This window comes from Pangasianodon hypophthalmus, chromosome 24 (genome assembly GCF_027358585.1).
Source record: "Pangasianodon hypophthalmus isolate fPanHyp1 chromosome 24, fPanHyp1.pri, whole genome shotgun sequence".
Lineage (NCBI taxonomy): Eukaryota > Metazoa > Chordata > Actinopteri > Siluriformes > Pangasiidae > Pangasianodon > Pangasianodon hypophthalmus.
The window spans coordinates 16,657,036-16,681,438 of NC_069733.1; the positions used below are offsets into that span (position 1 = coordinate 16,657,036).

The 24,403-nt window shown below is 38.0% G+C and overlaps 1 protein-coding gene across 1 annotated transcript in view; it reads right to left on the minus strand.

Annotated features, from left to right (window-relative positions):
- Positions 1–712: 712 nt before the first annotated feature.
- htr7c (5-hydroxytryptamine (serotonin) receptor 7c) overlaps positions 713–24,403 on the minus strand; it is a 45,898-nt gene continuing 22,207 nt past the window's right edge. The window contains exon 2 of the mRNA XM_026930976.3: positions 713–4,772. Within this exon, the coding sequence (XP_026786777.3) occupies positions 4,070–4,772 (703 nt within the window). The 3' untranslated portion in view covers positions 713–4,069. The remainder of the gene's footprint in view (positions 4,773–24,403) is intronic.

A 24,403-nucleotide genomic window follows, 5' to 3' on the forward strand; every position in this document is an offset into this window, starting at 1 on the left:
TTACTGTAATCATTGGCAAATTTCTCTGGTATAAGAAGAAATTAATCAGCTGTGGTGTGGTGACTCTAGCTCCGCTTTCATATGACTTCACCCTGTCGTTGATTATTTTCCAAAAACAGCCTGCCACCCAAGTGTTTTATTCCTTTCATAATGCTGAAGTTTATGGTTTATTTGAATGTTACTATAATGCCGTTAATAATGTGAGGTAATGGAGCCTTGATGGACTTTATGTTTAATTGTTTAAGTGACTGTTTAATGGTGCACTTGTGATAATTCACAATAATAACTGTGGAGAGTAGGGCCATAAATTAACAATTTCAAAATGTCATCTTTCTAATAAACACACAGCAGGGTAAAATATTAATGTATTTTAAAAGGACAGAAAATACCAAGAATGCACTAGAAAGGACTGTTCTCATTTCGTTCACAGCTAATGGGCCTGACTGCATCCATGTAATAATAATAATAATAATGATAATTTTATATATATAAAATTTATATATATTTTATATGGACCTGACTGCAAACATGTAATAATAATAATGATAATTTTTACCACATATACATATTATATATATATATATATATATATATATATATATATATATATATATATATATATATATATATATATAATATGTGGCCTGGATATCTGTTGGCACAAGAACAGTTTGGTAAAATCTCTTTCCACAGTGGAACAGAAATCCTAAGGTGACTCTCATGCACAATTCACTGCTCTGTAATGATAACTGAGTTTTATGGCTCTTATTCATCAAAGTTATACATAATAGAGGCGACAGGTTGTGCATTATTGAAGCTTCAGCTGTACTCACATCTCAGAAGTAAAGTGTCCCACTTATACTTTTCACCAAATTTGAAAGCTATTTCTTTTTTTTGAGATATAATTATTATCTCAATAAAATGAATTCAATTTTGTGTAAAAAGAAGAATAAAAACTGTCTATAACACACCGTGATCTATAGGTTCTTACAATTTGATGGATCAATAGCTCTATTTTATAAATGGAAACAAAAGTTAAAAGCTAGTCAAAGATGTGTTTTAGGGCTAAAAATTAAGAAAAGGTTCAATGTAACGTTCATAAATTCCTCCTCTCCAGTATGCGGTGTGGTTCCCAGAGTGACGAGTGCTGCTCCATTTGGTTTTTTTGAGTTCTTGTCATGAGCTTTTGTTTATGTTGTGACCCTGTGCATTAGTTTTGATTTCTCTCCTGTCTCCGCCTATGTCCTGTCATTGGTTTGCTACCTGACTGTGGCCATGTGTTCCGTGTTAAGCCTGTAATTAGTTTATCTACTGTATGTACACTCTGCCATTTCATTGACGCTGCCTGTATGTTTGCTGACTTATGCAATGGATCACAACTATCATTACTGAATCAGCCATAATGAGCTTATGACTTTGTCCCCAGAATCTTGCTCACACGTTACAGAAACTAGCTAATGTTTGCAGATAAAATCAGCTAGCTAGCAGATATTTTTGGCAAAACAACAGGCAAGACATGAACAAGCTAATCCGAGTGACTCGTAATTTTGAAAGCAATTAAATAAAACATTTTCATGGATACTTACACGTGAACTGTTGTACCATGACGCTACATGTTACTGAAGGAAAAGATCTCATTCTGCATTGTTTGGAATTTAAATGTAAACATGATTTTCAGTTGAAAAGCTGGAAAATGCAGAATCCTGATGATGCAATGGAAAGTAGGCTGAATCATTTTCGGTTTGTTTCGAATCTTCCTTTCTTTTGCTTCTTCTTGATTTCTTTCTTTAACATTTTCATTGCTCCTTACTTCTGCAATTTTTTTAATTACTGCAATATTGTGTAAATTACAGTGTATCTCATGCCTACATTATGCAGAACATCAATAAGCAGATGATAACAAAATGGAGTAAATGATATGCATATGACTGAAAATTGGGGTGTGTCCCACGTAAACATATTTGCATATGCAAATTCATGTAAACAAATTGCTTGTGGTCATAATTGAAAGTATGCCTTTTGTAGAAGATGTACAGATGATCATAACCTTGTAAATGTTGCATGTAAACCATATACAGTCAGCTCCATAATTATTGGCATCCCTTGTAAAAAGGGCTATTTCAGCAGTCAGAGGTTTAAATGAACGCTCTCGCTCTGATACATCATCGTTTCTATAGTAACAGCCCATTCACAGGGACATGTATGACGGATACGCCACATAATCAAAGACTAATAATAATAAACAAATTAGTCCATTCAGTGATACGGTGACTTTTTATATAAAGACGTTTATTTAACATTTATAGAAGGAGTGTCCAGTGTCAGTGCTTTGTAACAGGCAGAGGTAAAGCTGTAACTCATGTTTTCCACCACAGGGAAGTCTAAGGATGGAGGGTGTTGTGCTTTACAGTTTCTCAACAACAAGCTGCACTTTTTTCTTCAATAGAAAGTCAGGGAATGAGTATATATGTTTAGAGCTGCTATGACATAAGTGATAACAGGATCTTTTTTTTTTTGACGGATGTTCCACAACATTAAATGTACTTATAAACCGATAGTAAAAGTGTCTTTTTTTTTTTTAATAATATAAAAGTTGCAATCATTCATTCTTTAATTTATTAAAGAATAACACTTTTTACCTGCTACTTATGTTTACGATAGTGTAAGAGGAATAAAACGCTTTGGGACGTGCTGTTATAGGAAAATAATCAGCTTCAGGGTGGTAACAGTAACTCCGCTTCATCACACCACCCTGTTGTTGAATAACAGCATGACACAGAGTGTTTTATTCCTTACGTGTTATATTTCAATAGGGGGATGGACGAGCAAGCTCTTGTTCTACACGCCTCAGTTTGATTCTTTACGCTCGAATCTTTGATGAATAAGAGCCACGATCATTCTTCACAATCACTTCGTCATAGAACAAAAAAGCTGTTTCTTCAGAATACAGGACAAAATGTGGTATTTTATAAGACATCTGCATAAAACACATTATAACAAAACACATTAAATAGACTTTTTTTTTCCGTATTATACAGAAAAGAACAGCATAGATGTTTCCAGAACTGATTTACAACTGTGACAATATACAGAAGGGTAATGTTTTCCTGCACAAATATTTGACAATATACAACATGTTACTGTACATATGGAACATTTCTGTGTCCTGTGCAGTTTTCAGAGGTTCATTTGAGATTTAATGTGACTCAATTTACCATTATTAAGTCTCTGTTATTATTATTTGTGACCCAGTTGTTAAATCTGGCCAAAAAACAGGTCAGATCAGAGCGTAGCATTCACACAAAGCGCTTGTCAAGTCTGATACTCCTTCAAGGACATATCCGACCCCTGCCATATGCATGTTTCTTAAAACACATGGGGTGAGTCACTGGACACAATGTGTGTGTCCTGTCTCTCTTGTCACCTTCACGTGGAACATGCATAAACACGCACGCAGGTTTCCAATATTAGTCAGCTCTGACCAAAAGCCCTACAGCAGCGATTATCCATTAGTGCTTGCAGTTCACATCTGACATGGTCAGAAACATCTGCTTTGTGAATTACAGCCAAGAAAACGGCCCCAAAATAGTTTCCACTTTAGCTTGGTTTAAAAAACCTTTGAAATGTCCTTCATATGGTCTAGAAATGGTGTCCGGTTTTGTTCTTTTCCAATTTTCCAGAAAAAAATGGTTTTCAGTGCTCTTGTTAAGGCCCATTCTGAAATGAAATGAAACCTCCTTCAGTACATCCAAAAATGTAATCTGTCCTTTTCCTTTCAATTTTAAAGAATATATAAAATTGCCTGTCAACCTCCTTCAGCATTCACTTTTGTTCTCCATCACAGAGTCCCAAAATAGCGTCCACGCTCATGCAACCCACAGCATCCCAATCTCCCACTGTGTTCTTTTCAGAGTTCACCTTTCTACTTCAAATCTTTTTTTCCAAAAAAAGCCTCTTGAAAGATGGCGTGTGGTCTTCTTAGAGTTTCTGAAAAAAACCCTCTCCACATAGGGTCCAAATCTGGCATCTACCATAGTGTGTATGAGTGTCTGAAAAGCCTGGTCTTATTTCAAAACTTCAGGGCCTCGTGTACACCAACGGCAGAGAGCCGTCGGTTGATGTTGCGGTAACGGCACCGTAGCAAATCCCAGTAGGTTGAGCGCAGGTCGCGGTTAAAGAAGGCGTAAATAAACGGATTGACGAGTGAGTTGGCGTAGCCGAACCACAGCAGTGTCCTCTCGATCCAAATCGGGACACAGCTGCACTCGATGCCACATATAAACGGTCTCGCCGTGGTCAGGATGAAAAAAGGCAGCCAGCAGATGGTAAAGACGCCGAGGATGACACCCAATGTGGTGGCAGCCTTCTGTTCACGTTTGAAGATGGACATGTTCTGGCGTTCGGGGCTGAGGAGCCGAGAGAGTGCCACACACTCCTCGGCCACCGGGTGCTGCTGCGTTTTGAGCCCTTGCATCCTCACCGACTCGAAACGGTGCTTGGCGCCGCTCTTTCGTGCTGCCTTGAAGATCTTGTAATACATGAAGAGCATGACAAGCATGGGGATGTAGAAGGCCACAGCGGTGGAGTAGATGGTATAGCTGAAGTCCTGGCTGATCAGACACACTCCCTCTTCGTTGATGTTCTTCGCCCAGCCGCAAAATGGCGGAAGCGTGATGGACGCCGACACCAACCACACGCCAAAGATCATCTTCGCCATCAGTTGACCGTTCTGACGTGCTGGGTATGTTAAAGGTCGTGTGATGCCCAGATACCTGTGAGTGAAAAAAAATGGTAGAAACATGATGAGACTGAATCCAAAAACAGACAAGTTATAAGATGGCATCTTTAAAAGAACGCCAAACCGAGTAATCATTATTAACAAAAAAACTTCCATGTTTCCTTCCCATGATTTCTTTATACGTACAACAACTTTTACAGCACAATCAAAAGGAAGCACTTTTTTTTGCTATATTTTCAGTATCTTTCCAAGTTTTCTCACAAAAAAACAGGTGATTTGGAAAATACCAACTTTCCCACTCAATCTGCCATTTAAGTTGTATTTACAAGTAGGAAACTCAGGACTCTGGATGATGCACAAGTTTACGAGATGTTTCGTATAACAACAGTGAAACTTAGTGAACTTGCCTGTATGTAGTTTTTTCTCTACATTCAGTTCATTCTTAATTCTAAATTTAAAAATAGATAGATAGATAGATAGATAGATAGATAGAGCACTTTATTAATCCCAGAGGGAAATTCACAGATTACAGCATCAATCCATCAATTACATTTAGTGTAATGTATGATCCAAACAGTGCAAACCAGCAGGTATGACCTCAGTTGTTCACTTGTACGGTGCAGTAATATGATATAATTGTTAGAGAATAGCTGATTAAAAAAAAAGGTTAAACTACAGTAAGTATAGTACGGTTAAATTCTTTTTCTTCACAGATCCCAACTTGTTAGGAAGCTGGGGTCAGAGTGTAGGGTCTACTCTACGCCATGATACAGCGCCCCGGAGCAGAACAAGTCAAGTGCTTTACTTAGGGACTGATCACTGGCAGCTTGGCGGTGTGGGGGCTTGAACTCATGACCTTCTGTTCAGTAGCGGAAGCCCTTAACCACTTTTCACAGAGGCTATATTTATGAACTTGCATGAAGCACAAACAGTTGTATTTGTTTTTTAATATAGCAAATATTCCAGTGTTGTGGGCATCTCTTTCTCTTTCAGTGACAGTAAAGTCATATTTACCAGTTCAGTGAATCTGATGAGCAGCAAAACACTGCATGAAACCATGTAATCTGTTCTTCCGAACATTCACCACATTCACCATAAGCTGATCTAAACAGATGAAAACGAAAGTGTCCAAGTCGGAGAGGTTTACAAGGTTAAAACCAGCGTGTTACTGGGCTGAATTACATAGTTAAATTAGTGTTAAGTATTTTGTCAGAAAGCTCAGACCTTCCTATCACAAGCAAGCAGTGTATAAAACTCAAAATATGCTTCTGAGTCAACAAAGCAACCCAAAAATGATGGAGCAGGTCAGGATAAATTCTGTGTTTGCGTTTGTTAGGTGCTTTATGGGGTAGCGGTGTCTTCGTGTTCCCACAGCGAGCAGCTGATGCTGATCTGGGATGATCAGCGACTCGGCCTGTCCACTGCAATCCTGTCCATTCTAAATCTTCTCTTTCTGTGTTTTTCTCCTGTATTCCTCTTTCACATGGATGCTTCTCGCTGAGAAACGGCAGGAGAAAAATAGTCCAGTCTAATATCCCAGCTTTCAGTATAATTGTATCATTATTTCCCTGTGATGTTGTAAAGGTGATCATTTAAGGGTTCTTATTATTTGGTAGAACATGTGAAATTCATTCTGTAATTCTAAACAGACTATTGTAATCACCATAATCACACTTTTATTCACACTTTGCACTATGTAAAGTGTTTACGACTTTCATTTTTACACAAAATGACAGTAAACATCCTGCCTTCCAAACTTTTTTCATCTTACCCACGGGTCATGCGAATGCCATTTAAAGTGTACGTGATGTTTCTTTTGACAAAATATAGCATCATAATTTCCTCAAAAATGTGGAATCAGTGGTGCAGTGCAGTGCTTTCCTCTGAGACTGCAAATCTGAATAATATAATAAAATCTGACACAAACACTTCCAGTCAACTCCCTCTCTCTGTGGCGTCAGGAGTGTGTGTCCCCAGGCTTTTATATACAGTTTAAAAGTTTCTTTACTTCCAGTCAAGTAAAGTGAACTCTAACGTGTTTCTGTAAAATGACCATTTACAAGAAATGCTGTGAAATAATTCACAAAAACAAAAGACAAGGAAAGGGGGGAAAAAGGAAATTTACAGCAAAACTTCTCTAAAAGGAATGTAAATCTCTTGGGAGTGTTTACTTTTCCCGAGCTTGTATTGGCACATCCTTATAAGGCTAGGACAAGAAACCCATATTAAAATAATACACAAAAACCAAGAAAACAAAGTTTAAGAAAGAAATTATCTTGTCAGCTCCAAAAAAACATCAGGGTGTCATTTTTGACCTTTAGAAAAGAAAAAAAAAGAGAAAGAAATCACACATTTTGTGAACAAGGTCTTGTTTCCCTGGTAACTTCTTCAGTAAGACACTATATTTACTACCTTTATTTTTATACTACTATATTTACTACATTTAATACTCTACAAATTCTTCCCATATATATTGATGGGAAGTGCATTTTCCCATAACACTGTGCAGGGTTGTGTTAATTTATCAGAAGCAGGGCAAATAAGGCAAAAGAGCAAGAGCAATCATGAAACCATCATGTGATCTACACACTGACAGGATTCATTCGTTCGTTCATTCATTCATTCATTCATTCATTCATTCATCTTCAGTAAGCGCTTTATCCTGGTCGGGGTCGCAGTGGATACAGGGCCAATCCCAAGAACAATGAGTCCAAGGTGGGAATACAGTGTGTTGTACGGGGCGCCGATCCCTTGCAGCGTTCACACATTCACACACACACAGTCACACACACATTCACGCTAATCCATCGACCAGAATGATTTTGGGAGGTGGAGAAAACCCACATGGACACAGTAGAACATTCAAAACTCCACATACTTTTTAGTGTACACTTATTGTCTTTTTCTTTTTGCACAGCTACCAGGCTAATGTATCTAAGAAGTAACGGATGTCTGTCTCACCTTAATCTTAAGTGTAAATATCTGCCTCAAACCACATGCAGTTCTGCAGAGATATCAGTCAGACGTGTGATATGGTTTAGGACACCGCCTTCTATAAATATGAAATGCTTTAGCGTGAGAAAGACTACATTAGCCTCGCAGCTCCAGTGCAAATCTAAAGAAGCAAACGTAAGTCACCAAGCATTTCTTGGCTGATTGAATACATTCGCCATTGATTTTTTTTTTTGCAGGGACAATCCTTCGCTATTCCACTAATGTAAATGGCAGGAACTACAATGAATGTGAACCCACCCCACCAGTATTTCATAGTCTGGATGCCGTTTTATTGATCACTAGGTCCAAGTCAAGACTTATAGCAGTGTCTGTACATTAAGCCTAAATACTAAACACACAGCACACACACAAGTGGTGTCTAAGATGCCCTAAGGTTCCTAGAACTTAATTAATAACACCCAGTCTGTATCCTTTCACCCCTCAGTTCAATTCCTCTCTCATTTTCATGGATAAATATCACACCAGCTTCAGGTCAATGACTTCATTCAGTACCTTTTTAACATAAACTAGTTTACACCCAGTGGGGGAAAAAAATACAATACACACCTTAAAGCAGTGTATTTAAATTTATATTTAGTTACTGGTTCTGAAAGATCATTAATAAGTAAGACATGAATCTTTGTGATCCAATGTTATTCTAAGATGTAGCGAGAGATATGTTTCCTGTGATTCAGTACTATTTTTATCTTGACCTTTTCAACTTCCATTCATGACTGAATAATGTGTGTCACTACAAACATACCGTATTATTATAATGTGAGTAATGGCTTATTATTATTATTATTAGGAGTGATTTCAGATTTATAGTTGTTTCAAATATAGTCCTTAAGTATATAATGTGGTTAAAACACTGTTGCTAGGCAACTGAAAATATAATCTCAGCACACAAGCCAACTAATCGCTGAGACAATGTATCTAGATAGCACACAGCTGATAATTTGTTTATATGGACATCGTAAAGACGCAGTAACAGTGAAAACGAGACAATCATCAGCAGTATCAACATTTACCTCAGAAGTGTTGGTAAATGACTAAAAAAAAATCAAAAATCACTAAATTTGCACTTAGCATCAACCACTAATTCAAATTTCCATGGGTTCTGGTATATCGATGGTAGTGAATACGACAAAGTCGGCTGTTCATGTGGAATCTTCTAGTAACCACAGTGAACACAACCACATTTGAATTTACACTTAATTTTCCTCACATACTTTACAGAGTCATGCCAGTTTGCTAACTAGCATGGTAACTAGCTAGCTTGCTCATTTGCTAGCATACAAAAGTAACAAAGCATGGTTGCCAGGTCTGTGTGACAAAAACAGCCCAATGGCCATTTAAAGCTAGTTTAAAACAAGCTTACTGATCAACTAGCATGACTAGCATTGCCAAATATATTGTAATATTTACAAAGTAACAGCATACAGCACATTTTTATACAACACACTTGTATTATTACCATTTAAGGTCATAAATGAATCTTGAACTTGGGCCTCATTTATCAAGCTGGATACAATTGATTTATTCGTAAATCGTTCACAGAAGCATTTACATAGGAAATGTAATATTGATGAAAAGACAGATTGAGAAAATGTTTGTGTCCTAGGAGAGCTGCTAGGTTTGTGTAAATTTACATAAAGAGACTCGTTAATGTGAATCTCAGTTGTTCAGCTTCAAATCGTATAATTGGTGAAGAGTTACTGCAATTTTATATACAGATTATACTGTCTGGTTTAAATGACTTTAAAACATTTATTATTAAAGTCATTTAATATTCATTACTTGAAAGAAAGCAATCCAAAACAAATCCAAAAATTAAAGACAAACAAGACTAGATATTCAATTAGGATAAAAGTAATGGCACCCTACAGAAGGAGGAAGAGTAATGGAAGATTTATCACACACCACACTTAGGAGGTGCTCTTTCACTGTTTAGTCATCATTCTGTCATTTTCAGATCTCTGCGAGCTTTGCCTTTGGAGTTTTGTGAACGTCACTAAATGTAAATCAGCTGAGCCTTGAGCGTGCTTAATAATTTATGGTTGATTGCATTCATCGACGTACGCACATGAGTAAGGAGATGAACTCCCATTCCAAACACAGTTGAAATATATCAAATATATATTTCACAGAACAACCTCCAAGATCCCAATCAGTCTGGCTTTAAACCGGCACACTCCACAGAGACTGCCCTTTTGGCCGTCACTGAGAAGCTACATGCCGCTAGATCAGCCAAACTGTCTTCAGTTCTCATCCTCCTTGACCTTTCAGCAGCGTTTGACACGGTGAACCACAAGACTCTCCTATCCACCCTCATGAGTCTTGGAATTCGTGGTGCAGCATGGCAATGGTTTGCTTCCTACCTGGAAGATCGGTCATATCAGGTGACATGGAGGGGATCCACATCTGCTCCTCGCATACTCTCCACTGGTGTTCCACAAGGCTCAGTACTTGGTCCTCTCCTGTTCTCCCTCTATACCCGATCTCTTGGTGCGGTCATATCCTCACATGGGTTTTCATACCACTGCTATGCAGATGACACTCAACTCATCCTCTCCTTCCCTCCCTCAGACTCTCATGTTTCTGCTCGGATATCAGCTTGTCTGGCTGACATCTCATCATGGATCACCAGCTGAAACTTAATCCCACCAAAACTGAACTGCTGTTCATCCCATGTGATTCATCCCCATCTCAGGATCTTGCAATCTCGCCTTCGGTTACCGCACGCAACCTTGGGGTAACCATGGACAATCAACTGTCCTTCTCCTCTCACATTGCTAATCTAACACGCTCATGTCGATTTCTCCTTTATAACATCAGAAGAATTCGTCCATTTCTTTCCTCACAGGCCACACAGGTGCTTGTTCAGTCCCTTGTCATTTCGAGACTGGACTACTGCAACTCACTCCTGGCAGGTCTGCCTCTGAGCGCCATTCGTCCTCTGCAACTGATCCAGAATGCAGCTGCACGACTGGTTTTCAACCTTCCTAAATTCTCCCACACCACCCCATTGCTGCGCTCCCTCCACTGGTTTCCTGTAGCTGCCCGCATCAGATTTAAAACACTGATGCTCACCTACAAAGCCGAAAACGGACCAGCACCCACTTATCTCAAAGCACTTATCACACCTCGAGCGCCACCACGCTCCCTCCGATCCTCTAGCACTGCTCGACTGGTCCCTCCATCTCTCAGGGTACAAGGAAGGCATGCATCGAGACTCTTCTCTGTTCTGGCACCGAGGTGGTGGAATGAACTTCCTCTAGATGTCCGAACAGCTGAGTCACTGGCAGTCTTCAAACGACGGCTAAAGACTTACCTCTTCATAAAATACTTAAATTAGCACTTTCACAAAAACAAAAAAAAACAAACAAAAAAAAAGTTTTGGACTGATGGTATTCCTAGTTTGTGACCTACCGAGCCAATATCAGAATGTATTTTTGATAGACTTCAAAGCACTATTGTAAGTCGCTCTGGATAAGGTTTGCCAAATGCCACAAATGTAAATGTAAATGTAAATATTACATATTTAAAAGGATTTTACCACTCCTGCAAACAAACAGCTGTTGACAATCGCTTTCGTCCGTGCCAGATCGCAAAATCTACAGTGATGTCGACTTGATTCCTCATTTAACACACTAATAAAATAATGTAACAGCCTTCAAGACGGTGACGTTAGAAGACAGTATTGGAACACAGCCAATACAAGTGATAAGTGTAGTGAATAAGTAAGTGGCATGATTTGTAACAATAAAGAATGGGAAGAATGGAAAAACAAAGAAAATGGAAGTCAATCTCATTATTTGTCAATATTCATAAATCGCAATATTCATAATCCACAATATTCAGCTGACACATTTGCCATGAACAGGCAAATAATGGTGTGTACAGTGCGGGAATGTGTGTGTGTGTGTGTGTGTGTGCACCAAGGCAAACGTCACCAAGGCTCTTCTGCGAAATCAATCTTTGAAAAATTGCAGTTCATTAAATTCACCTGTTGTTCTCTCCGTCGTTACCACTGTGGGCTTTATAGCGCCTGTGGCAGAGCTATTATCAAATGCTGATGCTAATTGCAGAGTTGGCGTCTACACGTTCACATCACACCAAGCTGGGTATGAATGTGTGAAAGGGATCGAGTCGAGAAAGAATAATTACAGCAGGTTCTGGTTTCAGCATGCTGTAAAATTTCCTTTCTTTATTGCTAATCTACATCGAAATGATAACAGTGTCGATAAAAACATTTATGAAGTGCATAAACCTTTATATGGTTACAATTAAACATTTTCAAATAGGACGGGTTCTGTTATTCAATTCAGGAAAGTGCTAGAATATTTTTAATAGACTTAGTAAGTAAAAATGCCTTTTTCACAGCAATGGCATACTTTTACTAAGATTTAACAAGATCAAGAATCTAGCCTGTTGGAATCAATATTTGGTTTGCTGTATTAAATATATATACTTTCATATATAATTCTTTTTATATGTTCATATTAATTAGTTACCTAAAACAAAGGTCAATATATGAAATATGGCAAGGGGAACTTGCATGAGATATTATTTTAAGGTTTATTTTTTAAGAATTACTACCACACCCACCAATATAACAGGGGTTTCTGGGTTTCAAATATAAGAATAGAGTTATTTATGCTAATGGAAAGTGTATTTTGGGCCTAAAAGAGCCCAGTGGCGAGTAGCCTTTAGGGCATCTGTAATCTAATCCAAAAATGGCCCAAATGAAACTGGCACTTGTGTGGCGTTTCAATTTTAAGTCGAGAGCCATCAAGCTGTTAGCTCTGCTCCATATAATACCGGAGATCTGCCTCGTGTTCTCACAGCCAAATTCGGATCAGGTCATCATGGTCATTCCACAGCATTATGTTGACCAGATGAAGTGGCAAGTGTTGAGCTGGTACTGATTTGCGATCGAGTCTGGCGCTAGCTTACAACTGCTAATAACATTTTCAAGTCTGTTTCATGAGTGAGAAAGAAAACTGCGAGCTCTTTTCAAACAGTGAGATCTTTTATTTATACTCCACTTTGCTAGCTTGATCCATTAGCAGTTTCCTCCTAACTAGCATCCCAAACAAAGCTAGCTAGGTAACGTTTTTCACAAGATGAGATCCATCCATTTAACCAGCTAGTTTTCCCTCTTTATTAGACTATTAAACTTGGTCTAAACTGTATTTTTTGACGATGATTGTCCTCAAAATGGTGCTGTATTCACTGCATAATGTACATTGACACCCTTGCATGTGGGTTTTTTCAACAACAGGAAGTTGTTTCATGCTCAATAGGGAGATCGACTATTTTTGGCTAAAAAAAAAAAAAAAACACTCAGTCGTGTGTGAAACAAATGAAGTGGCTAATTGCTCTCAGTGCGTCAGATGGCACCTGCTCTATTGAGCCACTATTGACTCTAGTTAATAAACACATCAATAGCTCTCCATTAGCGATGGTGCCATTAATTAAGTCAATATTCCACCGCCTTCATAAAGCTCTGTGTTAGTATAAATACCACCTGTCAATCTCTGAGGGTGGAGAAGCATGTTAACAATCATATCAATGTGAAATCATGACAGGATTATTACAGTGATGATGTCGTGCCCTGAAAAAAAAAAAAAGTGATAATTTCACATCTGTCATCTCATACGGCCTCAATGAAAAGACAGAAGATAAAAGATATGCCTTGGTGTCAGAGAGTGTTTTTTGTCATGTTTCATACTTATTTCAGAATTACAACTGCAATATCTATATTAAACTCATTTAAAGGCACACTATAGGTCAGGGGTGTCCAAACCTTTTTTTAAAGGGGCCCAGATTAGACCACGTCACAATAACAGAGGCTGGTCCCCGAAATATTATTTTAAAGGTCCAATATAGTGAATTTAATTTTAGTTGAATAACTGCAGCAGGGTATCACCTGACAGCTGTGACACACAAGATGATATTCATAAATTCCTGCTTCTTTTTTTACGAGACAAATGACACTGACCACTTTAGTTAAGGACTCTTTCAAGGATTCTCGAAAGGTTTTCCATGCTTAGTGGTTGGAAGCATCGCCACTTGTTAGCTCTAGTAATGTTCTGCGCTGTTTGCGCTGATAAAAAGTTGCTTCTGCCAGGATAGCTTCCAGCTGCGTCAGTTCCTCTGCCCTCTCATCCCCTGAATATTTTTTGCAATGTCCATCTCTCATAATGTCTCCATTCATCCATTTTCTATACCTACGCAGGGTTGCGGGGTAGCATGGACAAGGCAGGGGACACCCTGGATGGCCGGCCAGCCCATTGCAGGGCACAATCTCTCACACACACACTACAGACAATTTGGATATGCCAGTCAGCCTACAACGCATGTCTTTGGACTGGGGAGGTAACAGGAGAAAACCCCCAAAGAGAGTTTGCGTAGAACATGGAAACTCCGTACACAGGGCGGAGGTGGGAATCGAACCCCCAACCCCAGAGGTGCAAGGCAACAGTGCTATAAAAATGATTAAAAAATTATTGTTTCCAGTTAAAATCACGTTTCTCACTATTAATTTTGTGCTTTTTGTCTGTAGCCATGACCAAATATCCTTCAGTATCCGAGAAAAATGGCTACTGAAATTTAGCTAACTGTGTTAACACAGACTGCTGCCACCGTCAGGTGAAACGAAGAATTGCAACATGTTGGCCGGCGAGCCACCTATCAGATGTTCTAAGAGAGAAGCTGAGGAAGTTAATCAACATCGGTGTGTTGTGATAAAGCAGAGTTACTTTCACCGCCCTGAAGCTGATCATTTTTTAATAACAGCATGCCCTGAACTGCATCCATTTGCCAACAACTAAATTTCTTTTATTTATTAATGAAAGCCACATCATACTTTTAACAGTTTATAGTTTATAGCATTTAATATTGTGACACTATTGTGATATGTGAGACAAGTTAGTTCTTGTTATAGCAGCTATAAACAATCGTTCCCTCACCAGCCTCTCTTCAAGATAATAAGAAAAAATTTACTGCCCTTAGGTTTTTCCCATGGTGGGAAAAATTACAAAATATCTGACACTGGAGACTCCTTTCATAAATGTTAAACAACTTACAGAAACAACTTACAGAAAACTTCTAAATTTTATTTACTTTCATTTATTTTAACTACTATCTTAAATAATATTCGGATCCGGAGCCAATCCTGGGACCATGAGGAATGAGGTGGGTCGCCAGCCCACCACAGAGCACTACACACACCCAGGGGCAATTTATCTTAGCCAGTACACCTATTCGTATATTTTGGAAAGTGGGAAGAAACCAAGGAAACCCAGAGGAAACCCACACCGACATGGGGAGAACATGTGAACCGCCACACAGACAGTATATAAGACAGCTTCTGGCTAACTGACATATGTGAGAAGACACACGACTCAAGGCATGGAAGTCAGTAAAGCTCAAGTGACACTAATGTGAATTCAGAGATTAATTTGAGTTTAATTAGGTAGATAAATGACTACAAGACAATGAAGCATTATCTGACATCTACACTAAATACCAGCGCTAATGTTACTTCTCACTTTTCTGCACAAGAAATGTGTCTTTGCCTTCTGCCAGCACTAAAAGTTCATTGTTAAAGAGTTCATTGTGCACACTAGATTATCTCGCTCATGGACGCTAATTAAATCTTGTATGAGCCGAGAAGGTGCTGAGGTGCTGGATGAGGTGAGCAGCTTCAATTTCAATTTTCAAGTGCCTGGAGTGCCAGGAGATATAACCTATTATTGAATTGCTTTATTCGCTCCATCATCTATTCCATCTCTCATCTGGCCATAAAATGGAATTACCGAATCATTACCAGTGATTAGTTTTTGATCCATTAGAATTTATAAGGATATTAACACTGTCGTGTTTTAATTCACCACTCATGTAGGGAATAAATTAGCCCATATTGTATTATAAAGATTTATAAATGACACTTTTTACTATCTCCTCTTGCCCTTGAGGCAATATCGGAATTCCTCAGCTTTTGTACTGTTGTAAAAAAATTGGAACATAACAGTGTCAATAAATAACACCTCCTGAGGTGTGTCATTGGCAAAACAGTTAGCATACAATAAAAGTTAAAGGTTTGTAATATGTCTCAAATGTTAAATGCATTCAAATAAGGTTGTGTATATGAGAGGAAATGTTGACGTTTCTCGCTATAGCAGAATACATAGAAAGTCAGTTAGCTCTCAATGCTAATTAGTGTCATTTTTGCTGTATGGAGTGTCTCTTAACAAATTAGCCAACACTTCTGAGGAAAATGTTGATATTCAAAAGAATTCTGTCTTGTTTCCCGTGTCACTGTGTGTTTACTTTGTATTAAAGATTTAACCATAAGTGCTAGCTAGCTAAATCCTTTTCAATCAAATTTCCAGTCAAACAGCAAGCATGCTGCCTGGTTGCCTAGCAACAGTGTTTGTCCAAGTTTCATTATTTACATGATCTGTATTAGAGCTAGACAGTAAAGGTTATTAGCCAATTAGCAAGCAGACTTAGCAAGCTAACTACAAAATAAGCTACAACAGTGCAAATTTATAGCGTTCTCTCTTCTAGCTACTCTTCTTTGTGGCAAATGCTTTAGTTAGAAAGTGTTGGAGCTGCACCATTCATGTCTCATATGCTTTATATTTTAATCTAACACGTCATTTAACTCATTAGGTAAATAAAACACTATTTGTTGGCTGGTTTAGGTAAGTAAGTGCTGAGGGGGAGGAAAAAATTGACAAAAATTATCCAAATCATCAACTAGCTAAATTTGCAGGTCATCCTTCAGTAAAACATATTCTTATGAAAATTTCTGTCAACACTGGGATCGGCATCAAACTCAATTTCCCAGAGAACATCACAGTCTACAAACATGGCCGACATGAGCTACAACTCCCATCACTCACGTCTATTGTCATATTCAGTCACCTGCATTTTTTTTCTGTTTTATTTACTTAAAGAGAGAGAAAAAAGAGAGGGCTGGTGAGGGAAGAGTGAGCGACTGGTTATAGCTGCTATAACGTAACTGATAACAGGAACTGACTCGTCTCATGGATGTTCCACAACATTAAATGTAACTGATAACAGTTAAAAAGCACAAAGTTTCATACATTAATAAATTATAAATGTTGGCTGTCATATACTGTAAGTGGAATAAAACACTTCAGGATGTGCTATTTTAGGAAAATAATCCACCTCAGGGAGGTAAAAGACCAAACGCTTCACGTAAATCCGTATCACACCACCCCATTGTTAATTATTTTTCCCCTGTGTGTTTTATTCCTTACTTATTCATGTTTAAATTTAATAGTTTTTTTTGTTTCCTGTGTAATTGTTTATTGATTATTGATTAACTGTCTTTCAGTCAGCCATCAAACCAGACTCAGCTTGGCACACTCCAGTGTTTTCCCCTCTCTAAACTTATCCAGGTATTGAATGTTAGCGGATGAGTGGAATCAGGTGTGTTTGAGCATCAAAACACTCCATCACTAGAATTTCTGTCCTGTATTAAAGAGTCTGAATGCTGGGGTCAGGTTAGCTTTTGAGTAGTATCACAAAATAATAGAAAACAGTTACAGACAAAATAAAGGAAAAACCAGTGGCTCTGTTATCCTCTGGGATATAACTTTTTTTTTTCCTCAGATGGTTTGGCTCCACTTGACCCCTTTGTGTGAAGCATCACTGCAAATCAGTACAAAATTCTTCTGATCTTTATCCTAGGATGAAACCTTTCTATCCTGATGGACGTGGTCTCTTCCAGGATGAATCGGGATCAGTATAATGTAAGCCTAATAATAAATGAATTTTTTTTAAAAAACTGTCCGTATTTAACAAAGAGAAACATTTAATCATTTATGGAAAGTTTTCTGCAATGAGATTTATTATTTATTTAATCATTTATGGAAGGAGTCTCCAGTACCAGCGCTTTGTAACAGTCAGAGGTAAAGCTGTAACTTTAAGATTTCCGACATGGGAAGTTCTTTAGGACAGAGTAGGTCAAGCTTTCTGGTTTCTCAATAACATGACAAGCAGAATTTTTTTTTTGTTTTATTAACTTCATGAGAGAAAAAAGAACAGCTGGTAAGAGAACAACTGTTTATAACTTAATTGAGAACAGGAACTAACTTGTTTTGTGGGAACTGCATTGAACATTAAATGTAACTATAAATGGTTAAAAGTACAACATAGCAATTTAATAATAAAGTTATAATTGTTAACAAATTGCTGGGGTATAAGAGGAATCAAACATTGAAGATGTGTTTTCACAGGAAAATGATCAAGTTTGGTGGTAACAGTAACTCAGCTTCATCACATCACAACGTTGTTGTTTATTTTCCTGTAACAGCATGCCACGTCGTGTTTTAATCCTTACTTATCCAATCTGTCATTTGCTCATAAAATGTAAAATTACCTAATTACTATCAGTGATAGTTTAGCTTTGCTGTTGTGTTAAATGCTTTTTTGCTGTAGTTTGTAATCGGACAAGAGTTTTTGGTGTGATTTGTGGGTTTTTCTTTTTATTGCTAACAATATTGTCCTTTTTCCCCATAATTGTAACTTGTCATAGTTACTGGAATAGCACTTTTACACTTAAGACCTGGATCTTACAGTTCATAAAATACTCTAAACTGCAGGAATCCATCAAAAAACAATAACACTTCTATCTTGGAATGATCCATTCTCCATGATGCTACATTGGCCATGTATGCGCGCAGGTTTTCCAGCCTCCAGCTAGAAGCAGTAAATCAAGGTGACTGGACTTATATCATAATCTTAATTTCCTACTGCTCACTAGAACTGATTCGCCTCTAATCTCAGCTTCTGCTCTGATGACAAATAACCATTGTCCACTAGCTGCCAGCCATATAGAGGGGTAAGTCTCACTCTCTCTCTCTCTCTCTCTCACACACACACACACACAGGCTAGGTTACACTACAAACTTTACTGATGTTTTCGTTCAGATCCGAGCTTTCAGCTTTAATGATTCAATAAATAATGAATCATTTATAAGTGACTCAGATCTGAGTTCATGTTTCTGTCATTAGTGTGAACTCAGTTCTGCCCTGAAATGACCTGCATGCTGAAACTCTATAAAGTCTCAAGACTAGAGATCTCAGTATTGGGCCGATACCAGCAAAACGGTGGCTTGAATATCAGAGAAAAAAAATCGATCTGATCCTATAACAGATATAGCTAAAACCGTCAGAGAATTGCTTATAGTGCAACAACGTGTAAAACATGTTAATGTAGGTTCAGTGATAACAACAGTAGCCACGTGGCATCACATTAACAACAACAACCAGTGAGCTATTATAAAGTGAATAATGCGGCTTTGTGTGAGTCGTGTTTTTAGCTACTGTATGTATTTTCCCTGTATTTTTAAGTGAAGTGTTTCAGTTTAAAAAAAAAAATCATATCTGTTAGACAGCATGCCATGAACCTTGGGATTAAGTGGTGGGTGAGAAAACTTAGTAACAAGGAACTAGGAGAGAGGCAGAGCTTCAGACATGGTCTATCGCCTACATTTTAGTGATTTCATAACTCCATTTTATGCCACTTCAACCCTATAATATGAATGCAACCTTGTACAACCTTTTCATCTTTGGGAGCACACAAGATTATAATAGTGTGATCTTCACCTAAATTAGGTTGAGTGTTTTTTTTTTTGTTTTGTTTTTTTTTTAAAGCCCAATATGCTGCCCACATTTGATCCAAGTGGAACTTATGACTCATATCCTGTATTGTACAGAATAGAAACAGAAGTGGCTGCAGACGAAATGGCCCATCTGTCCACTTATTTAAAACATCTTTTTTTATAGCAATAACATAAGTCATTCTGTTCTCTCGAAACAGACGTGAGTACTGGACTCGCTGTTAATTTCTGTGAGTTATGGAAATTAAAAGAAATGAGCCAAAGGCAATTTTCACGTATAAGCACATTTTTTTTAAATACACATCACTGTAATTTGGCTCATATGTCTTTTAAGCCTTCAAACTGCATTACATCCTTTTCTCAGACTTCAGATGTAACTACAGACACTATATGGCCAAAACTTTGTGGACATCTGACCATAACACTCGTATGTGCTTGTTGAACATCTCATTCCAGATTTAGTCCCCCTTTATTATAAGCTCCACTCTTCTGGGAAGCTTTCCACTAGATTTTGGAGCGTGGCTGTGGGGATTTGTGTTCATTCAGCTACAAGAGCATTAGTGAGATCAGGCACTGATGTTGGTGAGGAGGTCTGGGGTGCAGTCGGTGTTCCAGTTCATCCCAAAGGTGTTCAGTGGGGTTGAGGTCAGGACTCTCAAGTTCTTCCACTCCAAACACACCATGTCTTCAGGAGCTCGCTTTGTGCACAGGGGCATTGTCATGCTGGAACAGGTTTCGGCCTCTTCGTTCCAGTGAAGGGAAATCTGACCTTGGACCTTCTTCTTGCATAATATCAAAGTGAGCCAAAGCACTGGAACCTGTTAAGATCAGAACTCAGGACAATCACCTTGGAATGTTACGAGTTTCTGAGTACAGCAGATTGCAGCATAACCACAATGCACCATGCTGAAGTGTATGTTTTGGGCTGTAAGTACACTCCAAAAAAACTGTGCATTGCTATTTGAGGCCAATATTAAATGAATAAATATTACACAATTATTTCATTAATAGTATTGTCCTTTTAAAGTGAGTGAAAAGGTTTTTTTCCCCACACAGGACATCAGCATGGACGCATCTTAATCAGAGACACTGCTTATGTCAAGGACTGAAATTTTTTATGGATAATATTCTGAATGAACTTAAAGTGAGCTGTAAGTGTAGCAGATGAGTGTTTGGTCAGCTTATCCTTCATACCATGGACACGTTTTCTTTACAGGAGAGCATATCGAATGACTTTATTAATCTGACAAACTCGAAATTGTAATCGAATTGAACTTAACTAAAAGCGTGATAAAATAATCCTTCATTTGGTATCTCATAGCTACATTAAGCTGTGTGCACAATAAACTGTTTTTATATTAACGAGGCAACATAATAGTATGTGATGGATCAAGTGCTATTTTATAAGCTTTTGTTTAATAAGTGTGGAAGCCATTTTGTTAAAAATAAAAAATATAGTTTGCAGTCATACATGTGATCATTACAACTAGGACAACTGCCTTCTTCTCAATCATATATCATACTATTATTTTTATTTTTCATTTTTAAACTGCATCTTGCTTTTATATTGCATTGTATTACAAGAAAAAAAAAATGCTATCTCCTTTTTTCAGTCCGTATCTTCTGTCCCTGATTTTTTTCCAGTTTAAAAAGCATGTTCTTGGGTTTAAAGGCAAAGATCTATACGCTACTGAAAAACACCATCTCGGACGCATCTACTCGAGCAAAATCTTGCAGTCTTGGAGATGTGAGCTACACACAAGCGATTTTCATAATCTGAATGGCTCACCCAGAAAATCAACTGTGTAAGCATGTACGTAACCCGATTCTGAATACATGTAAATATCTATATAACATACAACACATGATACATTCAAGGTGGGCATGATGGTCTGAAATACTAAAATATTTTATTACAGTCTATGATATTACTATTATTCTTATAATTATATAGATATTATTATTATTATTTTATAAAATTATAGACGACTAAACTAGGATTATAGGATTGTGAATAGTTCCAGAATAAAACTCTTGTGCTCTTATCAGCAAGAGCCTAATTTAAAGAAACATCTCTTACACATACTACAAGCCACTGGGAATTTTAGCCTGAGTGGAATGTCAGTAGTATTTTCTGAAAAATGCCACTAAATTAAATTAAATTAAATGTCTGAGACGCTCCATGGGGTGATGAATATGATAAATACCAGACGTCTCACAATCCCAGAAGGTTCCAGAGTCTATCAAGCAAAAAAATCAATTAATGTATTTGTCAGTGTTGGTGGAATTTGGAAATATGTAAGAGACTGGAGCATCATCAAACACACACACACACACACACACACACACACAATCACATTGTATATAATCACTGTGAGTCTCATCCTTCCCACCTTCCCACCTCCTGACAAAAAACACTCCTCTGCTAGCTGCCAGCCAGATGGAGGAAGAAAACACACACACACGTTCTTGCGTTCTTTCTGAGAGTGTATACCACTGTCTACGCTTTGTTTTTTACACCACACACATGGAACGTCATGACTTGAGATACCACTCTCAAACTAGTCTTTTATTCTGCTCCTTTTCTACCAGAGCACATAACACACACACACACACACACACACACACACACACACACACCCTCTGAATCCTCTAGCACATTAACACAAATCTGTCACACTTGTCTGATTAGCCTTCTCCAACACAAATCCTAACACCACTTGACAAATTATAGGCAGTTCTAATTGCTTTAAGAGTTTTATAGATATAATCCTCTTAATCAGGTGAAACCTCATATTTCCACTTCTTCTTCTTCTTCTTTTTCTTTTCTTCTTCTTTGTCCCATCAGAAATACAGGAGCATGTAGGGAAATTGTGTAACAGCAGCCTGGCACATGGTAGCTGTACAGCCAAAATGTGCTGCTAACTCAGATAAAATCCTCTAGGCTAGTACTGTACAGCTGAAATGTCACCACGTTTAGTTATGCTAAGTTATGAATCTGGGTTTGTAAGATCTATTTTGTCCAAATGTAGCTGATTCTGAATAAATCAAACACTTTTACTGTTATTTTTGCTAAAATGCATTCTTTCTAGCAAAACAGACATGTGGGATGTTGTGTGCGTACCTATATCTCTGTGTGCTGTGTTTATAAGAGTCCTCCATTACCAGGATATTACTTGTGATCCCAAGGGTCTATGTTCCCAAAGCCCAAGGTCCCCTGGGCCTTACATTCTCTAGGCTCTATGTTCACAGGGTTCTATGTTTCCAGGGTTTTATGTTCCTTGGGTTCTATGTTTCAGGATCTTATGGCCACAGGGTGTTAAGTTCCCAGTGTAGTATGTTCCCAGAGACATATTCCCAAGAACATGTGATCTTAGTGTCCTATATTCTCATGATTCATTGTTTCCCCATGACCTTTATTCCTCTAGTCTTATGTTCCTAGGGTTGTACTTTGTCCATGTTCTCCCATGTTCCCGGGCCCATAAGCTCTCAGTGTTCTGTGTTCCCAGGGTCATATTTTCTCGATGTTCTGTATTCACAGGGTTCACTGGATCCCAGAATCTACATTACTGGTATTTATATTCCCTGGTATACTGGTATTTATTCCTAGGATTCTAAGTTCTCAGTGTCTGTTTTCCCAGGGTATAATGGATTCCTGTGTTCCCACGGGCCTCATTTTCAAGGATCCTACTTTCCCAGGTTTCTATGTTTCCAGCAGCCTATATTTCCATGTCACTATATTCCTAGTGTAATATGTTTCAGGATTCATTGTTTCTCAGAACCTACAATACCAGTGCACTGTGTCCCCAAGTTCCTAGATTTTCAATGTCTTATGTTCCCGGGATTTAATGTTCATGGGTTCTTATGCGCCAGAACCCTAATGTTCCCAAGATCCTACAAATCTAATGTTATATGTTCCCAAGGAGTTTAAATATTAGCCTTCCCAGCTCTGTGAAAGGTCAATATTTTCTGTTCTAGATGTTCTGAAGAATCATTTCCTGATCCCATTAAAACTTGTTGAATTTATACTTGCTAACTACTTGTATAATCAAAAAGTGCTTGGACCCCTAATAACATTATTCCCAGATGCAGTTTATCGCTTAAAGCATGCTGGGAGATTTTGGCCTCTTTAAAGATGTGTATGTAAGAGAAAGTTGTGACAAACTACTCGAGGCTAAGCGTGATCCTCTTAACAGGTCTACCTTAAATGATATTCTAGCTCTGTCCCTCATGGAATAACTGAACTTTAGCTCAGCTCCAGTGTTGTTATGGTCAAGTCAAATCAATGTATAGTGCTTCCAGCAATAAAACTGTCTACAAGCAGCTTCAACATAAACTGATAAAGTGATGGTGAGTAAAAGGAGGTAATAAGAATAAGAGCAGATGGTCTGCTATGTAATGTCCTCTTTGAAAAAGGAAAGCTGTAAGCAGTTCGAGTGGGTCAGATGGTTATGATACAGGGGAATATATCATACTGTTGTGGCCATAATAACTGTGAGAATGCTGACTTGGCCCTTTAAAAATTGCTTTACAGATCTTAAGTTGAAAATGAACGTGGAAATGAAAGGCCAGATTTTCAATCAGCGTGAGATGAAATCTGTGAGTGTGTTTTAAATAACTCCTGAGGCTTGACACCTGGAAGCCAAAGCTCTTGTTCTTGACAAGCAATTGACCTTAACGATGAACTGAGGCTGTAATGAGTGTAAGAGATGCAGGGCTCAGGAGAAATAACACTGACACCGGCGGTACTGCAGACACTACCAAGCACTGTTATTATATAAAACGCAAGAAAGATGACAAACAAACAGAAAAAGAAATCCAAAGAATGAAAAAGAGGATAGCAAGAAAGAAAGAAAGCTAAAGAAAGAATAAAGAGAAAGAAAGAATAGAGAAAGAGGAATGAGAGAAAGAAATGGTGAGCAAAAGAAAGAAAGAAAGACAGATAGTAAGTAAAAGAAAAAAGGAAACCACAAAGTAAAAAAAAAATATAGCAAAGAAAAAGTAA